We start from the raw sequence: 25,163 nt of genomic DNA, 5'->3' as shown, positions 1-25,163 counted from the left end.
ACCTTTGTCCAGCATGTATTCTACCCGTCATCATTGACCCAGTTCTGTCTTTCTGTATGAATCAATTTCGGTTTTGTCTCACTGTTCGGATTTTGTCGAATGCTCATTATGCCGCCCGGTGCACTCAAGACGTGGATGAGAAGAGTCTCTGATGGGTTTATTTTTGGGAGGTGAATGACAGCAACCGGCGAGGCTGTGCCAAAGCAAGTGTACAAAGTCGCAAACTCGATTGAGATCAGAGATGAGCGACAGGAGCCCCTCGTCCTACAAGGACGGGGTAAAAAGTGCTAGATATGTAATGTGAGAGAGCCGGGAAGGAAAATGGTCACTTGAGAGAACAAGGGACGATTTACTTCTGGTAGCTCCAGACGTTGCGGAGGACTGTGGTGCGATTGGATGGAAGAGGATAGAAAGATCAAAGGTCAGTCTTGCGTTTGTTCGAACACAAGGTTTGCTGGGACAGACGCAACAATCATCGAACAGCGAGCTGATGCTTCCCACTTCCTGCCTTCCAGGTCCACCCGATTCTCCAACACAAAAACGATTGTCGTATAGAAATGTAGCAAAGGTCTGACTCTCTGGGGCCCACTGAAGGCAATGCACCCTTGCAGGCGCATGCCGGGCATTGAGATCTTAATCCGATGCTTAGTTTGATCTTCGCTCCTTTGAAAAATGTTTTGGAATCCTGCGAATGGGCGTGTGATGCGCCTAATGCAGACTGTCAAGGGCGGTTGTCCATGCGGAATGTCTACTTCTTCCTTAGTGCTGATCCCCGAGTCTACCCAACTCCGTTTTTCCTCCCTTAGTCTGATGACAATCCCTTATTGTACGCTATGCATGCGTGTGGCGGCAGCGGCTGCTGATGATTGTGCGTGTGTCGAGTACTGGGCAATGGGGTTTGATACTTACGACCCTCCTTCTGGGCGAGACGGTTGAGCGAGTCGTCACCCTCACCGAGCTGGCGGACGAAGCCAGACAAGGGGAAGACGGTCGACTGGCCGGGGATCACGCGACCGTTGGAATCGACGTCAGCGACGGCGATCTGGACGGAAGCGTGGTCCTTGGCCTCGATGATGCGGCCAGTGGCGGCGCACTTTCGGGGGACGTAAAGGTCAACAAGGTCACCCTGTAGATATGGTAATTATGAGAACGGATTGCAAACAAGTAATGTCGATGGTGGTGAAAGATGTCAGTGACTGCTCGGGCTCCAAGTTGGATCGGTCGGTGTAGAACAGGAGCATGCATCAGAGAAGCGCAACAGAGGAGCGAGGTTGGTATGGCGCTGCGAGACTGTGTGAGAAAGACGGTGTCTTGGGGCGATTGGACGTATGCAGATGTAGGTGCGAGTTTGTCTGATGAGCGAGTGGTAGATGGCAAATACAAGTCGACACCGCCATCAAGCCCTGGGATATCATCGTGAAAAACTTGACCGAATGCCGTGACTCTTTTTCCCGTGTTTCCTGCCATCATTGCCTAACCGTTTGCAGGATGGTAGGCGCGGTCGCTATGTGATTACGACACGACGATTGCTCCTGAGGATGCTGTCGCTTGCCATTCACACTCATGCGTTGCGTCATCCGAAGTTCGAAGGCGTGGCTGTCTCTATGCTGGAAAGCTGGGTTGCCAAAGCAAGTCGTATGTTGAATAAAATTGTCGATCGGTGCTGGCCTTCGCTCCTCCATGCTAATGCTGCTAATCATGATGCTGCTCGTCATCAGGATCGTAGGGCAGCAACTTACGCGGTCGTTCTCCATTTTGACGATATGTGATGTGTGATGGTGGTGAGGTCAGGATGGTGTCGGCGGGCTTCTGTGCAGGTGGCCAGTTTGCTTGACTCCAAAGTCGCTCGCTCACCTTGTACCTTCTTTCAGAGGTGTGTGCAACTGTGCAACGAGGTCGCCTCCTGCTGCCTGCTGCCTGCTGCCTTCCGTTGTGCCTGAGAAGGCTCACCGTTCGAATTTCCAGTCTCGGTACCGAAAGCCACCTACGTACACGTGACTTGAGCGACTGATCTATAAGTATAGTCTAACAACTAAGAAACGATCTTTGGCCCTGTCTCATGATTTTCAAAGTCTAACATAAGCGAATAGTCCCGAAAGTCGATTACTCAGCTCTTCGACCTGCAGTGCTTAAAAACGCTTTGGGCTTGCAGGTCGGACGCGAAAATGCGGGGAAAGTGGGATCGAAGCGTCGCCGCTCGAACTGGCTTCGAACCAAATGTGCGCTGCACGTCAGTCTGCCAGAGTCACCTCCCCGGCAACCCCGTACCCCGCTTGCAGCTGTCTTGCTTGTGGTTCTCGAGCTCTGTATGTTTCGTTCCTACTTGTACATCATACGCCGCTTTTCTCCAGGACCCGGATGCCGTAGCAAGATACTTCGAGTTTATGATAGCTATGGCGCGCCTTTCCCCGCTTTGTCTCTTCGAGTTGTCAAACGGCAGAGCTCGTCACACCTAAAGCAAAGCGCCTTGAGTCCGTCCCGCTCTGAGTGGGCTTGCATGTATTGCAGTGAAACAGTTTGGCTTGCGACCACCAGTGGTGTGCTGAAGAAGAGCATCATGGACAGGCTTAAGCACGATACTGGCTCGGTCTCGACCGGCAGACTTTCGACTTTGCTTTGCGGACCTTGAGGTAGCCCTGCTCGGGGCGAGTACGATATCAGTGAGAGTCGCCGAAACAGACGCGCGTGTACAGAATTTCCATCCGTCACTACAATCACAGAGCGACGGCCGGCTATCCACGCCACCCCCACGCCAAGCCAAGCACCTTGAATGCAGCAATGCCTTATCCGAACATGCGCGTGATGCTCAGTGCAGGCTACCGGCTCCACGAGGCTCACTTGCCCGTTTCTCCAGTCTCGATCCGCCCCACGCTTGTCACGAGAGACCCCACGCTTGTCATGAGAGAGAGGACAAGCGTTACGGGTTGCAAATGCACGCGAACTTGAACCTCTCCCCCCATAATTGCAGTATATAACAACTTGGTCGTGCTCACACCCCGTCTGCCCCCTCGTCTTTCTGCCCCACATCCATCGCCAACATGTCGACCCCCAACAGCGAAGACCACGGCGCCTCTCGATATGAAGACAAGTCGCAGCCAAAGGATGCCGACGGCACAGTCATCTCCACCATGTCCCGCGGCTATGCAGCCGATTCTGTCGACGGCGAAGGCTTCCCAGCGCACGTCGACGAAAAGAAGCTCATGAGGAAGGTCGACTTACGTCTCATCCCATGGCTTTCTGTCCTCTACCTTCTCTCGTTCTTGGATCGATCCGCTATCGGCAACGCTCGTCTCTACGGACTTGAGAAGGAGCTCAAACTCACTAGCACCCAATACGGATTGGCATTGACTGTGTTCTTCTTTCCCTATGCACTCTTCGAGGTGCCCTCCAACATCCTGCTCAAGCGACTCCGCCCCTCGATTTGGTTCCCCATCATCACCATGCTGGTCGGAATCTGCATGCTCTCTCAAGGCCTCGTTCGCAACTACCACGGTCTGCTCGTTGCTCGCTTCTTCTTGGGCGTGACCGAGGCAGGATTGTTCCCTGGCGCGCAAGTCCTCTTGTCCGGATGGTATAAAAGATCAGAGTTCGGGTTGCGCTCCTCTGTCTTCTTCTCTGCCGCAACTATCTCAGGAGCCTTCGGCGGCCTCCTCGCCTTCGCCCTCAACAAGATGAACGGTGTAGGCGGATACAGTGGATGGCGCTGGATCTTCATCATTATTGGGTTGCTCACATTCCTAGCCGGTGTGTTGAGCTACTGGCTTTGTGTCGATTTCCCCGACACCGCCAGCTTTTTGACAGACTCGGAACGTAGAGCCGTGATCTACAGACTGCAACAAGATCAACAATTTTCAGCTGCGGGCGAGGGCTTCAGGTGGGCTAATGTCTGGAAGGCTTTCTTGGATTGGAAGACATGGGTGGGCATGGGCGCTTACATGTGGGTTGACTTTCATGATCAAGCAGCGACTCTGGGTGTGCAAGCTAACTGACAAGTCTCCCATATTCTTCTTCACCATCTCGTCCATCGTCCCATCGACGACAACAGAGGCTGCGACGCTCCGCTCTATGCATTCAGTCTGTTCACACCTACCATCACGAAAGCCATCAACGTCAAGTGGTCGGCCAACGTGGCCAACTTGGTATGTTTACATATGCGCAGTGGTGGTCGCTTGCCAGCAGGTCGTCCGGATTCTAACAGTGCTTTGCCCTCGCTCCTACAGGTTTCAATTCCAATCTACATTGTGGCATGTCTTATCACGATCGTGGTTGGTTTCATGGCGGATCGGACGTCGCGAAGGACACTATACTCCATCGTCCTGTCCGTCCTTGGTGTGGTGGGCTATATCATCTTGATCTCCAACGACCCCAAGCACAAGCCCGGGGTTTCGTACTTTGCCATCTACCTCGCTGCTATTGGTATGCATAGAACAGCTGCGTTCATCAAAGGCGCCGCAGACACATAGCAGCTGACACGCTCCGTTGCCTTCTGGTTGCTCCCTTTTTCCTCGCGCGCACAACAGGCATCTACCCCATGATTCCAAACACAATCGCCATCGTGGCCAACAACAGCGAAGGCGCTTACGTGCGATCGGTCGTCCTGGGCATCGTCATCTCGTTTGGTAACATCAACGGTGCTGTCAGTTCCAACATCTACCCCAAGAACACCAGTCCACGCTTCATCATGGGACACGCCATCGTCCTCGCCTACATCGTGATCGGCATCATCTGCAACATCATCTTCTACTTTGGCCTGCGATACGAGAACCGACAGCGCGAAGCTGGCAAGCGCAACGAGACTATCCTCGCTGACGACCCTGCAATGTTGGCTTCGGGCAAGGATCTTCAAGCCGAGGCCGCGCGAATCCGAGCTCAGGAGATTCACGGCGCAGGTCTCATCGGTGGGCTCTACCGCCGATTGCACATCGGAGGCGGAGGTACCTATGCTACTTGGGAAGAGGCAAAGATGCTCAAAGGTGACCAAGTTAGTTCGTTCAGGTACCGCTTGTAGACATCTGCTCGACTTAGTTTATGTAGAAGCGTCCTGTTCATTGACACCTTCAACGAAATGTGCTTGAAGTCGAAACATGATGTGCGAGGTGAACAAACAGCGAATCGGCTCCAGGCTCTGATGAAATCTGCTGGCATTCTGTAGCAGAAGGAGTGGAGTACTGGAGTGAGCTGTGAAAGCCAGAGAATGGCACTCTACCGGGCACGCTGCTTAAATGTAAAACGTGGAGACATAGTTGGTTCGATTGAAGGACACATCGCAGGGACGGGTCAGACTTCGGGGAGACTGCAGAGCGGGTCGCAGCAGTCTAAGACGTTCCGGCTACAAACGGCCGATCAGATGCGGACACGAATCTCGACGAGGCCGTGAAGGCGATGATAGCTAACAGTTCCGACTCTCGACGGCGTGACAGGTTCTCGTCAGTACAACAGCTCGCAGTTTCGTGTCAAGTACCTCCTCTGAAAGCGTGCGAGTATCGCGATGTTGACAGTGTGACGCCGAGACTTTGTCAAGCTCCAGTCAAAGTCGTTCTCGATCAAGTTCGTGTGTCACGTTCAGAGGGTGTGCTCGCCGCTCTAGGTTAATTGGCATACTCTTCAGGCGTAGTGTTTGGATTCGGGATTTTCCGTGTGTTCAATCCCTTCCGCACTGCCTCGGCCCTTGTGCTGCTTCTGGTAAGTTAACTTGATTCAAGACGATTGTCGACAATGGACGCAGAGACTCGGAAGGACTTGAGTTCCAAACACTCAGTTGTCATCGCTCGTGATAAGGCAAAGCATCAAGATTCGGCGGAGAAGATTAGCTGGACACGATGTTCCACGCTCGCTTCAAATGTTGATTCGACAGTCAACGGGAGAAGCTCAGCGTAGATTGATTGACGAGTTGGTCCCCCTCCGGACTAGTCGTGAAAGTCGAAAGCACAGATGAGCGAGCACAACTTCACAATTCCGGCGACTTTCATCGGGCACAAACCCACGCATTTGGCTACGAGGGAACAGATACTTGATTCTGAAGGTTGTGGCATGCATGGTGGAGTCGCAGATAGATCGCGGAGCAATATCGAGCTGCAATCACTTGAAAAACTTCTGCAGGTCCTCGACGTCGTCCTTGGAACCGAGGAATACGGGACATCGTTGGTGAATACTTGTTGGCTGGATGTCAAGAATGCGCTCTGTACCTGTCGTGGCGAGACCGCCAGCCTGTTCGGTAATGAATGCCATAGGGAAGGCTTCATAAAGCATGCGAAGCTTGCCGTCCTTGCTCTTTTTGTCGCTTGCGTAGATGAAAATGCCGCCGTACAGCAGGGTACGATGGACGTCGGCGACCATGGAACCGATGTAACGAGCCGAGTAGGGCTTGGCACCCTCGGCCTTGGGGTACTTGATGCTCTCGAGGTACTTGAGAACGGGCTCGTAGTAGTACATGCTGTTGCCCTCGTTGATCGAGTAGATCTTGCCGCGGCTGGGGATCGTGATGTTGGGGTGGGTGAGGATGAACTCGCCGATCTGGTTGTCGAGTGTGTAGCCGTTGACGCCGTTGCCGGTGGTGAGGACGAGGTTGGCGGAGGAGCCGTACATGCAGTAGCCGGCAGCGACCATCTCGCGACCGGGTCGGAGTACGTCATCGAGGGTACCCTTGGATCCATCCTTGACAAGGTAGATACCAAAGATGGTGCCGATGTTGACACCGGCGTCGATGTTACTGGAGCCGTCCAACGGGTCAAAGACGACGCAGTACTTGCCCTTTGTGGACTCGAAGGTGGGACCGTCGTGCTTCTCGCCGACAAAGATGGCGTCGTCATCTTCTTCGGATACGAGGACAGCGGTCTTGCCCGAGGCTCGCAATGCGTTGATCATGATCTCGTTGGAGAGGACATCGAGCTTCTTCTGGTCCTCGCCCTGGACGTTGGTGGCACCTGCAGCGCCGATGCTGTTGCATTTAGAGGGAGGAGGGGGTGATTGGCAGAGGAGTATACTATTCGTCAGTGTCTGTGCACGAAGAGACGACTCAGTGACACAGCGGTGCGAGCTCTGCAGTGACACTTACAGGTTGATCAGACTGGCCTTTCGGACATTGCTCTCGATGAACTTGCTGCGGGGTTGAGAAAATGACACGGGAAGAAGCTCGGCGTTAGCGTGCGTCTTCGCTGTGAGACAGGTTGAGAAATCAGGCGGAATACTCACCAAGTGGTCTGGAGCGAGCTGAGCAGGATGGTGAGGTCACCGCTAGCAGCACTCTGTTCCCTGCGTGTGAAGCCTTCGTTCAAAACATGGCGAGTGAGGGTGATGAGGTCGGTGGAGGGAGGAGAGTAGTCGTCGGCGCCCATCTTGAGAGTGTCTGTGTGAATATCTATTTTGCGTGGATAGGGTTTGTCCGTGTGCGAGCGGGCGAGTTGGTGTGATAATGATGGTGTGACAGAGAAAGACGAGATGCTTGGGACGAGATGCTTGGACAGTCTTGTGGACCTGCTTTCCGATCGAGTCCGGTTATTAATGTTGCTTGCAGTCGAGCTTCGCCCGGACAAGCGAGTGAAGCTGCGGCTAATCAATTATTCACCTGCTGTTCCTTGAGCCCGCAGGCGGACTGCCAGCTGAAAGCGCAAGGGTCCGAGCACACTAGTCAGACTGCCAACTGTCGTCTTTGACGTATTCAGTGTGAATTTACTGGGGTCGCGGGACAGTGTGTGGAGTGTCCCGGAGCGGTTGAAAGCCGCTTGCTGTCCGCCTTGTCTTGCGGAGGTGACCGGACCAAGCGGCCTTCCACCCTGGCTCCACGTCCATCTCCCGATCCTTTTCCATCCCCGACCTGCCTGCTTCGACCAAGTTCGTCGCCGTGGCTAATTCGACGCTTGCGGACGCTTGACCGCGCCGCATCCGCCGCCAAGCTTGTAGTTGGACTTCTACTTTGCTGTGCTGTATAGGATGTGTCCACACTGCGAGGGATATCCTGCCTTTGCTTTGCTGGGCGAAAATGCGAGCGAGGAAGGTGAGCGACGATACCCGATCTAGATTCGATTCGAACCCTCTCCACGGCGCGCATCCGGACCGTGTTCCGCATGTTGGAGCAGGTGGTGACGGTCGCGAATTCATGCCTCAGAGGTCTTCCAGACGGGAGGCGAGCCAGACGGGTACAGTAACACTGTAAAGCGGATCTTTCCTTTGTCGAATTCGGGTCTGATCGGGTCCTAAGCTGTGAACCTTATGAATCGGGCCGGTAGACCGTCGATCGGGTCTGCCTTTTCACGGCTAGTGAGCTTGGCGCTCGTTCTTTCTTTCCACCGTTGATGCCTTGCTTGTCTGTAGCGGCTTCGCGTCTGTGTGGCGAGATTGCAGTCTTCTTGTCGTCTCTGGTTCCAGCCATTTATGAATACTTGATCTGAACTGGTCGTAGTGGTGCCGTGAACTTGACTCGCATATGATTTTGCTGGATCTCAAAATGTCGGCCAAAAAAAGATGGCTACGAAATTATACGACGACGTTCAACCTTTGATACCAGCCAGGAGACGCCGAAAAGGGGCCTCTCGTACACGTTCCCGGGTCATTGCTTTCTGCCAAAGAACAGATAGCTACCGCCCAGGAACAACCCCGAACTAACAAAACTGCCCTCGATCCTTCACCAAGCCAGCAGCAGCAGCAAGCCAGAAAAGTCGCGCGAGTGTAACGGCCGAAAGACCCGCCGCGTGATGCTGGATTTTTGTATTTTGACATGTCCCGCCAGCCGTGTTACTTTGCGATTGCGTTCAAGGGTCCAAACCCGCATCCCGCTCCGCTCCTGACGTTCGATCAGGCCCATCCAATGTCTCGTACACAAGGAGCGACAGAGCTGCACTACTGCTTCATACAGCCTAGCTTGTCGCCGCCATGTCTCTCAAGAGTTGAGCGAGAATCTCCTTCGTTCTCCTCGTCAGCTTGCTCGTGACGACGTCTCGCATTTACGAGCCTATCCGAAGCCTGACGTTGCGATGTTTGAACGCCGCAGACTATGGCCTGCAGCTGCCAAGTTGGATGATTCGCCCATCACTGCCCCTGTGGGCCGTCTGGTTGACTTGCTTTTGCAGCAGACAGAAGCACTGTAGACGAGTGCCCGGCCTATCAGCTGCTATGCGTGCGAGCCCCCTGGGCCGGCCACGACAAAGTCAGATGAACCTGCCGTTCCCAGAAGGACCTTCTTGAAAGCAAAAGAGGTCGAAGCTTGCTTCCGTACTCCCACCATCCCAACGTTGTTCGCCAATCTTTACTTTTGCTCTCGACATTTGCAAGCCTCTTTCTTTCACTTCTCTACCTCGACCTCCTTTTCTCGACCCTCTCTTTCTCTGCGCTTTTCCTCCCTTTGTATCGATCGCAAGGACTCGACTGGCTCGAGCTCTGCTTATCACTACAGCTGCCCTCGCTGGGATCTTTTTGCCAACCGGATCACCAGTAAAGCGCCCATCAGCTTTGCAAATACATTCGCCAACCACGACGTGAGCTCTAAAATTCAAAGTCCTTCACCGCGGTGCTTTGTTTGTTAAGCTTACTAGGCGAAGCCCCTTGCAGCGGCAGTTCCTCCCTTGATCAGCTGGGACGCTCATCCACCATTCCCGCATCGCACAAGACTCCGGTAGCCTTGACTGCACTTGAGTCTCTCCAACACTAGCAATCTTTGCTGTGCGAGACACCTGCAACCAACACCTGTCGCCCTTGCACCTGCATCTGCACCGTTGACTCCGACCTGAACATTTGCCACGACCGAGAGATCCAATTAGACGGAAAGCTGCACAAAAGAGAAAGAGAGACCGGACCCGAGCCAGAGTCGAAAGTGAAAGTAGAGATTCATCTGCACTTGTGCTGCACCGATCTCATCTTTCTCGACCAGCCTCCTGTCGATCTCCTCGGATTGACGTGTCCTTCGCCGTCTATCTACCGACCATCACACAAACGGTGCACAACTGCGCCCACAATATCAAGGTGAGTGAAAGAGTTCGATCTTCAATTTCCGTTCGGGCTGCCGTGATATCCAGGAGGTAAGCGAGACAGGAAAACGTCGAGTCGTACTTGCGCTATGCAAGGTTACCATCAGACGCTGCGTCGGAAAGCTGCAGAGCGACAAGCAGGACCTGCATGGTGTTGGGCTCGACGCCGCGTGGCAGGCATAGAAGGGTAGACGGAAGCATGCGGCGGAGTGCGATCTTGCTAGGAACGCGTTGTTTGCGAGAGGCGAGCGATTGCGGTGCAGAGTGCCTCGTGTGCTAGCGGTGACGCTGTAGCTTGGCTGCCGAGGTGTCATAGAGCAGCGAATCTAGGTCCGACCTATGAGGAGCGCCACAATTTTGTGCGTGGCAAGCAACACCCTCGAGCCGCAATGCCACCATCTCGGCGACGGCGCCGCGTGGGCGATTAGCGGAGCTGGAATCTGCAAAGAAGAGCAAGAGAAAGATGCGTGGCATGGGAAAAATATGGCCCCATGTCGGTGCTCTTTTGGCGAGGCGATCGCTTGGTTGCTTTTGCGCTGCTGTGGCTCTGGACGCGCTCCGCTTGCATTGGCCGTTTCCCACGTTCAAGTTCATGCGACGACTCTAGTGCCGGACCGGACGCCACTTCATGCTCGAGTGTTGTCCGTGTCGAGGCCAGCTCTATTTGGAGTAGAGCTCGCGGAAAGCTTTCATGCTACTCATGGCCATGCTGATTTGCCCGCGCCACCATTGTTTCTTGATGGACGGGCAAACTAGCATGACTTGGATATCGCATCGACGTATTCCGAATGAATTGGCGAAAAGCAAGAAAATTCGATACGACGGACTCGATCTGTCAGAGGGTGGCGAGACCAACACTCAAAGAGCGCGCGCGGGTCAGAGACAGAGACGCGCGTGTGGACTGGGCGCGACGCGTCGTTCTCTGTGACCAGGCTCTAATGGTGGCGGCGTAGGCGGGGCTTGTCGGAGAGCATGCTCGCCGGTGAGTGATTGGTGTACGTTCGATGAAGAGCCACGGATGCCTGCATCATCGACGCCTGCTTCCTAGTTCTTTCGACGCCGAGAGGGTGATGCGCAGACGACCGGGATCGGGACCGAGTGGACGATAAAGTACAGACGGCTCCGGCGATCTAAATTGGTGCGTGGTCGAGCTGCAAAACCTTAGCTCGCACACCATTTTGGCACCAATCGGGGACGTTGTAGGCCTGTGGCTCAAGTGTAGAGCTCGGCGACAAGGCAGCTGCCCGCAGGAGGACGGTGATCAGCTCGTACAGTCACTCATTGTACTGACTGCAAGCTGCATCAAGTCCGGCGTCGCGTTGATCGACTGCAGGAGAGCTTGGGAAAAGCCGACGTGCACGCAGCAAGCAATTCGCTCGTCTCTCTGTCTGGACGGTGGTGGGCCGCTGCTTGTTCTGCAGACGGCATTGTTAGCTAAGCTTTCATTGCTGGCTTGCTTTCGTCTGCTTTCATTGCAAGCGCATCTCGCGATGGAATGCAGCGTTAGCAGATTGGCTCTCGCTCGGGATTTTCAGTTTAGGCAGTTGTCCTGCCTAGACTCAACTTTCTCCACCAGCGAGCCTCGGCACTGCAAGCCAGCCAGAACAGAGGAACGAGGGGCGAATTCAAGAGGGAGAGAGATTTCGAATTTCGCTCGCGTCTTTCGCCCTTTTGCTCGTTTTTAGGTTTGGGCATTCATCGAGCGGTGCATATGGTGCTGCTTGCATTCTAGCACAAAAAGCAGTCGTGTCTCAGTGCTTCCCGAGTCTAAAGTTGGTTGGTTGGTTGGTTGGTCGGTTGGTCTTCGCTGCTAGCAAGTAGCTGCGTCTTCCTCGGCTTTGCCCACGCTCCTCGTCGTCCGCTGCCGCTGCCTACGCGCTGCCTACGAGACGTAGCTGTCACTCCGGGTCGGAGCTGCTCTGAACTTTACCTCTCCGCCTCGGCCTTCAAAGCTTGTACGGTTCCTGTTGCCCCTTGTTCGCCCAATGCCGCCGAGCCAAAAGACGCACGCTTCGACGGTTCATTTGCTCGTTTCAATGTCCGTCTCGATGGGCACCTTTCATGCGAAGTGGAATCGTTCCAGCCCGAAGAGCGAACTTTTCTCAGGCGGCTCGGTCTCCTTGATCACAGCCGCGATCCTGTACGTTTGGCACAGAGCCGCCTCGTCTCACCTGGTTTCGCTAGCATTGCTTTGTTGTTCCAAAAGAAAGGGCGATCAGGGGCAGCCATGGCGGAAGCAATCATAACGCAAGGGGCAGGCCTGCTCGATGGCGGCGTGCCATCTCCAATGCCACGGCCCAAGCCCAAGCCCAAGCCTGCGTTGGGATTGGCATGCGACGGGCCAGGGGTCACAGTCACGACCAAGGGGGCTGGCTGGCGGGAGAGGCTGGAGTGCAAGAGCAAGCAAAAAGGCATCTCGAGTGCCTCGCTTAGTGGCCTGCAAATATGCTGCCTACAGACGGCGGGCCCTCTTGGCTTGGTCGCCTCGATGGACGGACGGTTCAAAGCATGGATGGATGTCCACACGCCGCCTCGCTTGCCCTGCTTTTTTCCCACCCATTTGCAGTGGCATGCGGAGAGTGGTACAACCTGGTACTGGTCTGATGCAGGTCGCTGGCATCCATGCACCTCTGTCCGTGCTCCTGTGCAGCATCGCCTCTTCCAAACCTCGCTTCTGTGCGGTTTTCCGTCCCGCAGCCTGCAGCTCGGCTAGCGTGCTTCATTCCCTCACACCTGCATCTCGGACCTGTCAAGCAGACGTGCATGTGGTGCCTCCCTGCTCCTCTAGTGGCACAGCTCCTCTATGCCCTTACCTTCGACATTTGGCCACTTTGCTCACGTCTGCGTGCCTGCGTTCCGTGTGCGCGGCGCTTGGCCTCGATCCGCCTTACAAGCTTGGTTTGGTCCGGCGTTGCGTTGCCACTGACCGCCTCGGCCCTGATAGCTGGTGTACGCGCTTTCGCACGTCGTCCCGCCGTCGCCGAAGCGTCTTATCCTGCCCCAATCCTGCTGGTCGTGCCTTGTATGCCGGCTGAATGCCTCTCGTTGCGTGTCCAGCTGATACGCTTGCGATGCATGGCTGCTTTGATACCCGAGGCCAGCCCCTTCCATTTTCACTCGCCATCGACGACCCCCTTGGCCTGCCAAAAAAGAATCGCTTACTGACGCTCTTCACTGCCACCGTGCCTTTGCTCCTTCGCCCCTTGCCGACACGCGCCTCCTGTACCCGTCCAACACCTACATCATCCTGTCGTTTCCTTCATAAAAGACCCCTCGCATCTACCAAACACATCACCAATTCCGATCATCCCCCCTTGCTTCCTTCGCGATCCACGCGCTTTCAGCCCAGCTTGCCTCGCTTGCCTCTTCCTCACACCTCCACCACCGCCTCCTTGTTTGCTCATCGGTTCTCTCTGCTCCCCGCCTTTCGACATTGCAGTTAAGCCCTCGTTTCTTACCTGTGGCAACCTTATTCCGCTGCGTCACCTGCTTCCACTGCAGCCTCATCGCACCCATCTATCCTGCTTTCATCTCCGATCGCCTTATAAGCACCACTCTATCCTTACTGCTTCTACTGTTCCCCACCACCTTCCTTCCACTTGCGCCCCAACCATGTCTTCCTCACAAGCATCTACTTCTACTTCGGCGCTCAACTCGGGCTTCCTCCGCCGACACCCTGCCAGCTTGATACCGAAGCTGGTGCACAACCCCGCCGTCACCGACCTCATCAAGAGCCCAGTGACGCGCGAGATGGTCGTCTACCTCGCCAACCAGGCTGCGCACGTCATCCAGTGCGGCTCGACACAGTCTCCCGACACACCACCAGCGACACCACCACGCTCCATCGCCTCGGCTGAAGCCGACCCAGCGGGCAAGCTCGAGATCAACGGTCTGCCCAGCCTCGAGACCTTCATCGCCCTCCTCGTCGAGCGATCCAATGTCCAGGTGCCTACCCTCCTCTGCACTCTTGTCTACCTGGATCGCTTGAGGTCGAGACTTCCCCGCGTCGCCAAGGGCATGCACTGTACTCGTCACCGTGTCTTCCTCGCCACCCTCATCGTCGCCGCCAAGTACCTCAACGACTCGTCGCCAAAGAACAAGCACTGGACCAAGTACGGTGCCCTCTTCTCGCAGGCCGAGGTCAACCTCATGGAGAAGCAGCTTCTCTATCTTCTGGACTATGACCTCCGCATCGAGGAGGACGAGCTGATGGTCCACTTTGCTCCCTTCTTCCGCCGCGTCGAGACGCGTGCTGAGGCCGGTCGTCGCGAGATGCACCTTCGCGGTCTCGACTGTGGCCGCGAGCGCGAGCGCTACGTCCGTGCCAGCGAGCGTCGTGTTCACCTCCGCAGCCTTCCTGCTTCCGAAGTGCCCTGCTGGAACCAGAAGAGCGAGGCAACTCGTTACGAGCAGCACCGCCGTTCCGCTGCATACGACTCGCCCGACTCGCTCGATGCCTCGCCCAAGGAGCTCTACCAGTCTTCCTCTCTGATGAGCCGACAGGATTCGGTCGAGTCGACCGTCAGCTCTGCCTCGTCAGAGGCCGAGCTCACGGACGACAACGGCTCTTCCTCATCATCAGCGGAAGAGTACGACGACTACGAGGACGACTATCTGGAGCAAGAGGGGCTCGACGCACGCATGCAGCAGCATTCCGTGTCAGGGTTGCCCTCGAGTCAGTCGCATCCCGTCATGGTCTCTCACGGCGAGGACCTGGATGGTCCTAAGTCGGGCTCTGCCATGCACCGCTACCTCTCGCAGGCGTTGCCATCGAGTCTCAAGAAGAGCACCTCGTCGCACATTGACATGCAGCAGCCGAGTCAAGCACACATCCCCCTTTCGCACTCGATGCGCAGTGTGCGTAGCAGCTCGAATTTGTTGTCGAGGATGCTCGGTGGACACCAGTCTTCCGCTGCGTACTAGGCGTTTTTCAAATCCTCCTCGGGATCCGGGTTGAGTCGCATACTTCTCGAAGCGAAGGCCTCGCGGCAGATGCACACACAGTGAGAGGGTCAATCGATACGCCTGGTGCGTTACTCGATTGTTTCCCTCGAGCATCATTTGCCGCAGCCGAAGCTGTAAAGAGAGGATGGACCACCGTCGGTCACCGGATTTTTTTTTTCTTTTTCTCAGTCTTAAGTATAAGTAGCAATGTTTTCCCTCTCTCTGTCTAGCAACTGTTCATGTCATCGGCAACACTCTTTCCTGACCCACGACCACCACATCATCTTAGCATAACTCACACTCACTAATCTCTCCCAGCTGATGGGGCACTCTCACACAAAAGGATGCGTAGCGCGTTCTCTCTTTCTATAGGTTGGCAAACCTCTTTCTTTCACTTTAGCATCTTTTTTCTCCCCTCATCACCATCATTACATCGCATAGTATCTCCTCTGCTTAGTTTTTTCTTCTTCCTCTTGCAAATGCAAAGCAAAATCAAAGATTGCGAACAACCATCAAACCCTCGACGTCTGTCTGTTTGTGCGAGACTTGGCTTAGGCAAAGTGAGTTTGGTCGGCGAGCCGAGATGGAGCGCGCAGTGTCTTTGTCGAGAATGTACGCTGCTGCACTGGCACGTGCATGGACGGAAGCTCAACGTCAGTGACTGCAGAACAACTGCAATCCTTGACTTTCTCGTCGAGAAATGAGTCATACCAGCTGCTCTGAGCTGGTCTATTCGATAAGAAGGAATGATCAAGTCTGTTTGGCGCCACTGAGGCGACTGCGAACGCACGGTCTGCTTGTACTGGGACTCCTTTCAACGACTACGCACGGACTCTCTAGGAATACACGCAAGATCATCTTCACGGCGTCTTGACGCCCCCCCTCGTGGGGGAAAGCGACACAAAGAGCCCGAACAGAGTGGCAAACTCGACCCACGTCGACGTAACCCATGCAAGGGGCAGAAAAGACAAGCAGGGCGCGTGTGTGCCCACGAGACCCCTCATCCCTACAGGGCGCTAAGCGAAGGGTAAAAATGAGAGGAGAGTTTTGCCGACCCCAGCCGAGCTGTCAGGATGCCTCTAATACGTGGGATACACTCTATCGGATCGTCGTTTCCGAGCATCGGGTGCGAACACGCAATCTTGTCCAAAGGCGAGCTGTTAGGGTTCGTGACAACAAGCGTGAGAATGTTTGGTCCTGAAGCGAGACGCACATGGCCATCTGGCAGGGAGGTAAGACTGCCCCTGTTGATGCGTCACCGCGGCTGCACCACACGCTGTCGCGCGGGAGAGCAGCGCGGTGGGAGCAGGAGCCACTCATGTCAGGTTTGCCGGCACCGTTCCGCCATGTGCGGGTGTTCTCCGCTTCCATCTCAGGGGCACCCTACGATCTGAGAAGAACTTTAAAACCCGAGACGATTCTTCGCGACATGTGGAGATGCTCTCCTGTAAACGCAGCTCAGATCACGCTTCATGTCACGAGATCGAGGCCAGAGACTGAATGCATGGTCCCAATGACACTTTTCGCTGCGAAAGCCACCGTCGAGGGTTTGGGACTGACCCAGCGTCGAGACCTACGCTGAATTCAAGGCTGCGCTAAGCATAGAGTCACAAGTTGGCGGCGTGCAGGCGTCTCATCGATTCGTCATCTGTATTAGCGACACGTTTCAGTCCATCTGTGTACCAACTGCAGGATTTAGACATGCCGCTTTGCCAACGACGCTTTCATACCGTGCTCGACATTGCACCCCCTTGTGAGCGCTCCGTAAAGTACTCGAGAAGGGACGTTCCTACCTTGGGCCTCCGTACTTCATTGGTGCTCGCTCCTGAGGGATGATCTGACGTCTCGAACCCCTTGTCTCAACGACCAACGCCATTGGACTCCGCGTGCCTTGCAGGCCGAGCTTGCTTTCGCTCTTGCCCGCATGGTTGTGTGGCTCACGACTCTCGAGTGGCACTTGGGATTTTTGACAAAGAGAGAATAGCCTCAATCCATTGGCAATGAGTGGATTCGCCACTAACAAGTAAGCTGCTTGGCACGAGAACGGATTGCTTGCGACAGGGATCCAGCAGATAGTCAATGGCGTCCGATGTAGCAACGTTGCTGTAGGGCACAGATCAACAATATTTCAAACAGCGACAGACGGGATCTGCGGAGTGGTTGTTGGGACAAAAAAAGTCTGGTTCCGCATGCAACTTTCCTTTCAAATGAACTTCGATTCGATCGTGTCTAAACAAGCTCATTTGCCTGCTTGAAGACACGCACATTGCCATGAGGGTGAGCAACAAGGAGGACGGGAGAGCGGGACAGAAAGAGAGGCAACAGCGACGGGTGGAAGGAACCGATATCAATCAATCAAAGCAAGCCTTTTTCCAGATTCGGTCGGTCGCTGTGGCTGACAGCAGCAAAAACACATCACAACAAAAGGATGGAGCCGGCCTCGTGCGTCCTGACAGTCTGCAACATCGTCATTGTGAGATCTAATTGTGGCGCATGATGTGTCTCATCTTTTACCTCGATGCCAAGCAAGGCCTTGACGCTTGCAGGTGTCAAAGCCACGTTTTTTCCATCAAAGACAGTGGACCAACCGCAACGATTCATTTTGACTTTGCAGCCCTCCTCTCGGTTGCTTTCCGTTTTGGGTGGCTTTCCAGCTCTGCTCTGCGCCGTCTCGCGTTGCAAACAGTTGCTACGCTTCATACGCCGCTCGAGGTTGATGGCGTGTGGGTGCCTGTGCAGGTCCGGATGCTGCTGAGGAACATTCATGCGGAAAGCTATCCGATGCTGTTCCGCTGCTCGTGTCGGCTCGCCCAGTCGCTTAGCATCTGTCAACGTCCGTCCCTTGCAGGAGTCGCCGCCCATTTCGCCTATATACCACCAAAGCGTTCCTCACCACCATCCCGGACCCCGGACTCTGACCAACGTCTTAGCCCTCCTTACCCCTCCTTCTGCTCCCAATACGCTTTCTTACCTCGAAGCCACCGCACTGCTTCATACCCTCGCCTACTGTCCCGTCTTTCCTGTGGCTGCCGGTGATTGGATCAGTCCGCTCGCTTGCTTTGCTCCTTTGGCTTCGCTCCGATCGTGCTTCTGTTTCTGGCTCGCAGTTGCTTAGCAATCATCTTGTGCCGTACGTGTTCGATGGCCGTCTTGCTAACTGAAGACCCTCTAAATACGGCGGTACTCGAACACCTGAGGTTGTTGAACCACCCCTTTCCTTAACTCTTGCTCCCCTCGTCTCTACTCCTTGGTTACTATGACCGACTGGAGCTCGCCCGCAGTCATGGCGCAAGCCTTCTACGCCGCCACGGCACTCATGTGGCTCTGCATCGGCATCTTCGGCTACGACACGCTCCAGTACCTCCCCTTCGACCTCTCGATCATCTTTGGCAAACGACAGCGACGATGGCCGCAACTTCCTTACCTGCTCAGCAAGCTATCTACCTGGTCGTACCTGATCTCGATCATTGTGCTTGTCATCACTGACACCGAGATCGACTGCAGGGGCACGCTATACGCCATTGAGGCGCAGATGGGCCTTATCACTGTATCGTCTTCGATGCTGCTTGCGTTCCGGGCCGTGTGCGTTTTCGGCGGTAGGACGCGAAAGACCGTGTCGGTGCTATTGGGCGTGATGACGTTGGGTCTACTCGCGGCCTGGATGGAGGGGGTCAACGACATCGAAGCCGCCTGGGTAGCGGGCGGCGGCAACATGTGGCAGGAAGGAGCGTGCACGTTTACGCACATGTCCAAGCAGTATGCGATCAAGTACATTGTGACCATCATCTATGACTTTGTCGTCATGGCGCTCACGGTGGTAGGCGTGATCCGCATGAACGGCGGCTCTCGCATCGGCGCGGTTCTCGTCAAGCAAGGGTTTCAGTACTTCCTCGCCACGTTCCTCATCAACTCGCTCGTGGCCGGGTTGACGCTAGCTAATCTCAACCCAGTCATGTCGCTCGTCTGCGCCATCCCGAGTGCCACCGTCTGCGTCATGTGCTCGACACGCCTCTACGTGCACCTCGCCGACGAAGCCAAACCCAATGCAGACGGCGTCGATTCTTTGCAGCTCAACCCGTCGTCGCTCAGCGGCTCGAGTGTCGAAAAGTTGACCCGTTTCTTCAAGCGTTCGAGCCAACTGCACTCTTCGCTGGCCACCCGAAGCACTGCATCGTCCAAAGATGCCACTGCTGTTCACTCGCATGGCGTCGCCTCGTTGAGCTACGGTGTGCAGAAGGATGTCCACTCGTCTGCGGACGTCAAGAGCTTTGGCACGACAACTTCGCACGATGATCTCGAGGCGCAGAATGATGGTCGTAACAAAGGCGCTGCTGGGATCGTTAACATTATTGAAGAGCGCACGGTCACGCAAGAGCCCATGCCGGAACATTTGGCGGGAGTACTGTACGGTCAAGAGTCGAACACTGCTGGTGGAAGCGGCGTCGACGACACGGTCCAAGGTCACTTTCCGCGTTTGAGCAAGCCGTAGTTATTCGCATTGTCACCGTTGGTCTTTGTGTGGGGTCAGGAAAAGTCGCCGGACCCGGTCTTCAAGATGTGTGTGCTAACGTGCATGGCGATATCGTAACGGCCTTGAGGCGCGAGTGATGTTGCGAAGGAGGGTGTGCTGGGTGAAGAAGAGAGAAGGAGCTTGGACCCTGAATAGCGGAGAGCGCTGAGGCCACGCGAGCGAACGAGCCAGCTTGAAAATTGGCGCCACGGTGCAACTCACGCCATGCTTCCTTCCTTCCACCACCACCACCATCGCTGCCTTTTGCTTACTCTCGGGCATACCTCGGTCAACTGCGTGCACGGAGAAATCGAGGCTGCACGTAACACTCCAGGCTTTCCCCTTCCGCAGACTCGGTCACAGCTATCTTGACGGCGTGCTGGTCACAGTCGAAGCAACTCTCCGGACCTGAATACGACAGCTTCAACTACGGCCATTTTCTCTGCAGGCGTCCAACGATCCTCCAGCGTCCACCCAAGCAGCATCACTCGTTCCAGTCCGCAGAGCAAACACGATGCCGCGACTCGAGACAGCCTCCGGGTGGTCACGATTCAAAGACGATGTAGTCACGCTCATCTCGCCTCGAACTGGGCCGCTATCCGCGCGCTTCTCGATCCTGCAACAGCTGCTGCTGCGCTCGGTGCGGATCTCGCTCGCGCCCTCCTCTTCATCACAGTCTCTGCTCCCGCTGCGCATCCGCCCCGCTTTTGTAGTGCTCAACATCCTCGATCTCATCTTCCTTGGCATCCTCGGCTTCCACCCTCGCGGACAGACGTGGATCCGGATCAACGACAAGATCCTACATTTCGTATGCTTCTTCCTCGCCACGGCCATGTTCTACATGATCTGGGACGTCGATGAGCCGGCCCGGGCGAGTTATGTGTGGCGCAACGCGTCGCTCATTCTCACTGCGCTCACATGCTTTGTCGTGGGCGGCATTGGAAGCGAGATCGTCCAGAGCCTGCTGCCGTACAAGGTGTTTCAGTGGGGCGATATCGTAGCGAATCTATTGGGGAGCTCGTTGGGGCTCTTCTTTTCGTATCACTTGGAGAAGCGATATCGTGCGAGGAGGGAGTTGGAAAGGTTGTATGCGCCGCTCGATATCGAAGACTATGGCGATCTGGACGAGGCGGAGGATGAGGAGCAGGAGCTGCACAGCGTACGGAACGGCGCGCAGGCAGCAGGCGGGCTTCGGTCCAGTCTCAAACAGTCCAATGGCGAGGGAAGGAGCGCGGGAAAGAAAAAGACCCGCTTCGATGGCAATATCTGGGACGACAGCGTCGATCTGGATACGCATTCCTCGTCGCAGCCGTCTTTGACAAGGCAGTCGCCCGGGGAAGGGTCTTCGTCGGCGAGTGCTGCGTCTGTACGCAAGCAGGACCTATTCTCTATCGACGACGATGACGACTACGACGACGACCAAGATGCCGCTGCAAACAAAGGGACGGATGCGTCGGCAGAGGCCAACGTGTGGAAGCAGGCGGATTCGTGATCGCTTCTCGCTCTCGGACGGACACCACAAGGCCTTTGTAAGCATCATGTATCGCCGCCAATATGGACAATGCATTCTCAACTCGTGCGGACGCGGCCTTCACTCAACAGAGTGACAGGCCCGCTTTGCTGTGTGCCGTTTCCCCCCTTCATATCCAGATCCTATCACTTGCACAGGAGGTCAATCCCAGCGCTTTGTCTCTGCGCACAACAAACCAGCAAACAGCGCAAAGGTCAGCCGCAAACAAGTCGAATAAACTGAACACTGTTGAAAGAAAGCAAGAACATGCAAAAGGCAGCGAAACAAAAAGCGAAATGAAAGGAACGACAGGGAAAGGCAACGCGGCGGTAAATGCGCGATTGTGTGGGAGGTATACTTTGCAAGTGTCCGTTAAATGAAGGGAGAAACCACCACTTGGCGGCTATACGATCTTGGTTCTTTCTACGCATGGGCATCGTTGAGCACCTGCTGGAAGAGCTGTCTTGTCGGCAGCATGTTGGGTGGACGGTTGCGAAGCGATAACAGTGGCATCTTCTGTCCGTCGAACTGCATAAGCTGTGCGGCGTACGCAGAAGTGCCACTCGCCATGAACCCAGGGTGGTTGTCTTGGAAGATGTACCACGAGCTGATCAGCTCGAACTCGGAGTAGTGATAGATGGAGCTGGTCTGCGCACCGCACGGGTCGAGCACCTGGATATACCCATCGGCAGGGAAGGGCGTCAACGTGATGGATCCGTTTGGGTGGAAGGCATAGGTGCCATGCTGCCAGATGAGCGACGCCTTAAAGCAACGATTGGTGACGGCGTTCGAGGTAAACTGGTAGCGCGATTCTTCGAAAAAGCCGTCGTCGGTGAACGAGTACGAGATGCCCGCGGTGGCGGGGAGCTTGAACTCCTGTGTGATCGGGTTGAAAAATTCGAGGCCCGTAGTGACGTTTTGCGAGCCGGAGGACCAGGTGCCCATCAACGAGGTGACATTCTGGGTGAAAGTCAGGTCTTGGGCTGATGCTGTGGAGGCGAAGAAGGATAGCGCCAAGGATGTGATCGCGAGAACCAAAGAGAGCGTCGACGAAGTGTGCCGCGACATGGTAGGATGAATGCCACGAGCTGAGGCGGTCCAAGATGGAATGCTGTTGATTATGCGGCGAATGACGAGGATGTTGGGGTAATGAAAGAAGCCGCGCACTGGTGAAATGCAAAAATCGAACGGTCGTGGGTTGGCGACAGGGACAAGGGACGCGACGAGCGCAAGAGGAAACAATTGAATGCTACTGCGCTGCTGCTTTCTGCGACCAAGCGGGTCGGTGACGGCGATGATGGTGGTGATGGATTCAAGAAAAGCTTGACGATCCGCGACGCAGATACGGAAGAAGGCATCAGGCTTCTCGATTACGCGCTGTGAACTGCAGGAAGTGAAGAGCATCTCTCGCTCGCTCGCTCGCTCACTCGGTGACAGGAAATTTCGACAACGCAGCCAGCAGCCAGCAGCAGAACGGCAGCTAGCTGCACGTCCATTGACCGATCCGAAGCGAGATCGTGCATTCCATCCATAGAAGAGGCAGAGGAAACGCCTCACCACAAACCGTAGGTTGACGAGCCACGCGTGTGCCCCTCGAATTTGTTCGAATTTTCGCATACAACACTACGTCAGCCGTTGCCCCGAAACGGCACTGCGAGACCGCCCGAGAGTGGTTGCCAAATTTGGAAAACAAAAGGGATTACGATCACCGATTCGCTCGTTTCCAAAGCGGACTTCACATACTGTACACATTCAGGTTCGAAGCTAAGCGTTCCATTCAGCCTCAAGGCAGCACGTCCTCTACATATCAATTCACCACACGAGCACCACGCAGCTGCTTTGATTGAGTCCGTTATCCAACTGTATTGCTTCTCTCAGGCAGCAACGGCCGCCTTGGACACAGCCTCCAACGCATCAGCAGCAGCAGAGAGCGCTTCCGTAGGCCCCTGATCCTTGAGCTGTTGTAACGCCGCTTGCGTTTGTGTAGCGACACGCCCGACCGCCTCTTGCCCCACTGCCCCCGTGCTGCTCGTCGCCCCCTGCGTTGCATGGCATAAGCTCAAAACAAGTGCGCAAGCATTGCTTGCAAATTGCGGAGGCATGCGCGCATCTCGTCTCGCCAGCACCAGATTGACCATGTCCAGCGCGCGCTCGGGCGGCGGCAAAGGATGTGACGACGTCGAGGCAGAGCTGTCCACCGTCGATCGTCGACGCGATGTGCGCAATGCATCCATCTCGTTGTCCGATGCCATCGCTTCGTCCTCGTCCTCGTCTGCTTTCGCTTTGTTGGGCTCAGCAAGCAGCGACAAGCTCACCAGCTCGGCGCCCATCCTGTCGCTCCCCACCAAGGTCAATGCAATGACACCCTCATTGACTAGCACGGGATACTTGGGACTCGTTCGCACCATCTCGGCCAGCGCCTGGATTACGTCCCTTCGCACCACTCGGCTCCGCGCTGCGAGCACGGCTTCTTCCGTGAGTGCCGGAGCCTCGCTGCTGTCACTGCTGCGTGCGCTTGTCCAGAGACTCTTGACCACGTTCACCAGCACACGCGTCGCCTCCATCTTAGTGGGCACATCGTCGATGCGCTGGATCATATCGATGAGCGCATTAAGCGAATCACCACGGCGGCTGCTGCCTCTGTCGCCATCGACAAAGCGGACCGCGTTCGCCGTGACACCAGCGCACAGATGCTTGAGCAGGCCCACTGTCGCAAACTGAAGAGGCTGCACCATGTCCTTGTCGCGGTTCAAGAAGCGCACCACAGCATCAATGACTCCCAGCTGTCCAATTATCGCCTTGTTCGCCGCCGGGATCGACAAATTTTTGAGCAGCGACACCAAGCCGTGTGCGACCTTAATGTCGTCCGCCTGCGCCAAGAACGACGCCAAGAAGGGAGCAAGCTCGTGCTCTTGCACCAGGCTGAGGCAGTGGGCATCGCTTCTGGCTAAATTGCCCAGCGCCAACATGCCACAGCTGACCACATCGTCGCGCGTCTTTGGGTCGTATCGAATCCATGCTTTGAGTCGACCGATGAAACCAGATGACCCGCTGAAAAGCTCGACCATATTGGTGTCGTCGCCCGAGATGGCCACGACGGCGCGGGCGACGTTGGCCTTGACCTGCGCAAACACCTTGCGCATCTCTTCGGCAGCTTGCACATCTTCCGTAGAAGCCGCCGCTTTGTCGTCGTCGGCAGAGGTCGCGGCAAAATCCCGAACCCATTCGCGCGGAAGTTCTGCCTTTTCCACAAACGACATGAGCATATCCAGACCAGACTGGGACTCGCTTTCCATCGAGTTGTCAACGGCCTGAATACGTCGAACGGCACCTTGACGGAACTCGGCATCTTCGGCGGCGCACGACTCGATGAGCGTGGCGACGGTCTGCAGGATCTCGGCGTCCGAATCCACCAGATCCTCAATATCGTCCGTGTCCAGCTCGAGACGATTGGATAATTGGCCGCCGGTGTTGTTTGCGTAAAGTGACAAGGGTCGGAGCAGGTCGGCTACGCAGCGACTCGAGAGAATACCGCGTACATCGCGTGACGAAGCATCGTCCAGGTCGCCATTGTGTATTTCGTCTGAAGGCGTGCCCGGCTGAGCTTCCTTTTCTTCCTTGGCATCGTCGAAGATCTCTTGAACTACACGCCATGCCCAGCTGGTGACGGTGGCTCCCATGTTGAGCTTCTCGAGTGCATCGGCATCGTTCTCCAGCTCAACGGTGAGCGGCATAGCCCAGAGGTGCGGCAGGTAGATGCGCGGATACGAAGCGACCGAGACGAGCGTGGTGATGCAGTCGACTGCAGCCAAAGATTGGCGGGTGGCAACGTGCTCGAGCTGCATGTTGAGGACGGCACCCATGGCGGCGCGCAAAAAAGTGAGGACCTTGACCGACAAGAGCGCCGATGATCTCGAGTGATCCTGTTTGCGCAGGATCGTAGAGACCGCTGCCAACACGGTGGGTGCGGCACGGGCACTGTCGAGTACGGTGCGGTTGGCGTCGTGGTCGATGCAGAGGTTGGCGAGGACTCGACAGATTTCGATCAAGGCTTCGAGAGCCTGAGTGTGCGGATGCTGTCTGGAAGTGGCCGAGTCCGTGGTGAGCCAGAGACGGAGTGCAGAGACACAGTCGGCGGGGAGCCTTGAGTTACCGAGTGGAGTGCGATGGCGACCCGATCGCAAGACGTCGGCGATGGATTTGAGCTGCCGTGCCAGGCTGTCCCAGAGCTCGTCGAGCT

The 25,163-nt window shown here is 55.7% G+C and overlaps 8 protein-coding genes across 8 annotated transcripts; 4 read left to right on the top strand and 4 right to left on the bottom strand.

The window, feature by feature from the left end:
- Positions 1-349: 349 nt before the first annotated feature.
- Positions 350-1,754, bottom strand: EX895_005363 (uncharacterized protein; the record flags this gene model as incomplete). Its single annotated transcript, XM_029885955.1, has 3 exons — positions 350-381; positions 910-1,126; positions 1,740-1,754. 3 exons carry the CDS (start codon positions 1,752-1,754, stop codon positions 350-352), a joined length of 264 nt encoding a protein of 87 aa, XP_029737807.1.
- Positions 1,755-3,038: 1,284 nt separating this feature from the next.
- Positions 3,039-5,008, top strand: EX895_005362 (uncharacterized protein; the record flags this gene model as incomplete). Its single annotated transcript, XM_029885954.1, has 4 exons — positions 3,039-3,937; positions 4,046-4,139; positions 4,221-4,416; positions 4,521-5,008. The coding sequence occupies 4 exons, from the start codon at positions 3,039-3,041 to the stop codon at positions 5,006-5,008; spliced, it is 1,677 nt and encodes a 558-aa protein (XP_029737806.1).
- Positions 5,009-6,078: 1,070 nt separating this feature from the next.
- On the bottom strand, positions 6,079-7,334 carry EX895_005361 (uncharacterized protein; the record flags this gene model as incomplete). Its single annotated transcript, XM_029885953.1, has 3 exons — positions 6,079-6,937; positions 7,055-7,099; positions 7,192-7,334. 3 exons carry the CDS (start codon positions 7,332-7,334, stop codon positions 6,079-6,081), a joined length of 1,047 nt encoding a protein of 348 aa, XP_029737805.1.
- Positions 7,335-13,571: 6,237 nt separating this feature from the next.
- Positions 13,572-14,882, top strand: EX895_005360 (uncharacterized protein; the record flags this gene model as incomplete). Its single annotated transcript, XM_029885952.1, has 1 exon — positions 13,572-14,882. One exon carries the CDS (start codon positions 13,572-13,574, stop codon positions 14,880-14,882), a length of 1,311 nt encoding a protein of 436 aa, XP_029737804.1.
- A 3,277-nt stretch (positions 14,883-18,159) lies between these two features.
- Positions 18,160-19,392, top strand: EX895_005359 (uncharacterized protein; the record flags this gene model as incomplete). Its single annotated transcript, XM_029885951.1, has 1 exon — positions 18,160-19,392. The coding sequence occupies one exon, from the start codon at positions 18,160-18,162 to the stop codon at positions 19,390-19,392; it is 1,233 nt and encodes a 410-aa protein (XP_029737803.1).
- A 535-nt stretch (positions 19,393-19,927) lies between these two features.
- On the top strand, positions 19,928-20,905 carry EX895_005358 (uncharacterized protein; the record flags this gene model as incomplete). The annotated part of the gene is made up of 1 exon (XM_029885950.1): positions 19,928-20,905. The coding sequence occupies one exon, from the start codon at positions 19,928-19,930 to the stop codon at positions 20,903-20,905; it is 978 nt and encodes a 325-aa protein (XP_029737802.1).
- Positions 20,906-21,346: 441 nt separating this feature from the next.
- EX895_005357 (uncharacterized protein) lies at positions 21,347-21,991 on the bottom strand (the record flags this gene model as incomplete). The annotated part of the gene is made up of 1 exon (XM_029885949.1): positions 21,347-21,991. The coding sequence occupies one exon, from the start codon at positions 21,989-21,991 to the stop codon at positions 21,347-21,349; it is 645 nt and encodes a 214-aa protein (XP_029737801.1).
- Positions 21,992-22,797: 806 nt separating this feature from the next.
- Positions 22,798-24,219, bottom strand: EX895_005356 (uncharacterized protein; the record flags this gene model as incomplete). The annotated part of the gene is made up of 1 exon (XM_029885948.1): positions 22,798-24,219. The coding sequence occupies one exon, from the start codon at positions 24,217-24,219 to the stop codon at positions 22,798-22,800; it is 1,422 nt and encodes a 473-aa protein (XP_029737800.1).
- Positions 24,220-25,163: the final 944 nt, after the last annotated feature.

Source organism: Sporisorium graminicola, chromosome SGRAM_6 (genome assembly GCF_005498985.1).
Source record: "Sporisorium graminicola strain CBS 10092 chromosome SGRAM_6, whole genome shotgun sequence".
Taxonomy (NCBI): Eukaryota; Fungi; Basidiomycota; class Ustilaginomycetes; order Ustilaginales; family Ustilaginaceae; genus Sporisorium; species Sporisorium graminicola.
Note: the sequence above shows the minus strand (reverse complement) of the source record. Positions and strands in the feature narration are given on the sequence as shown.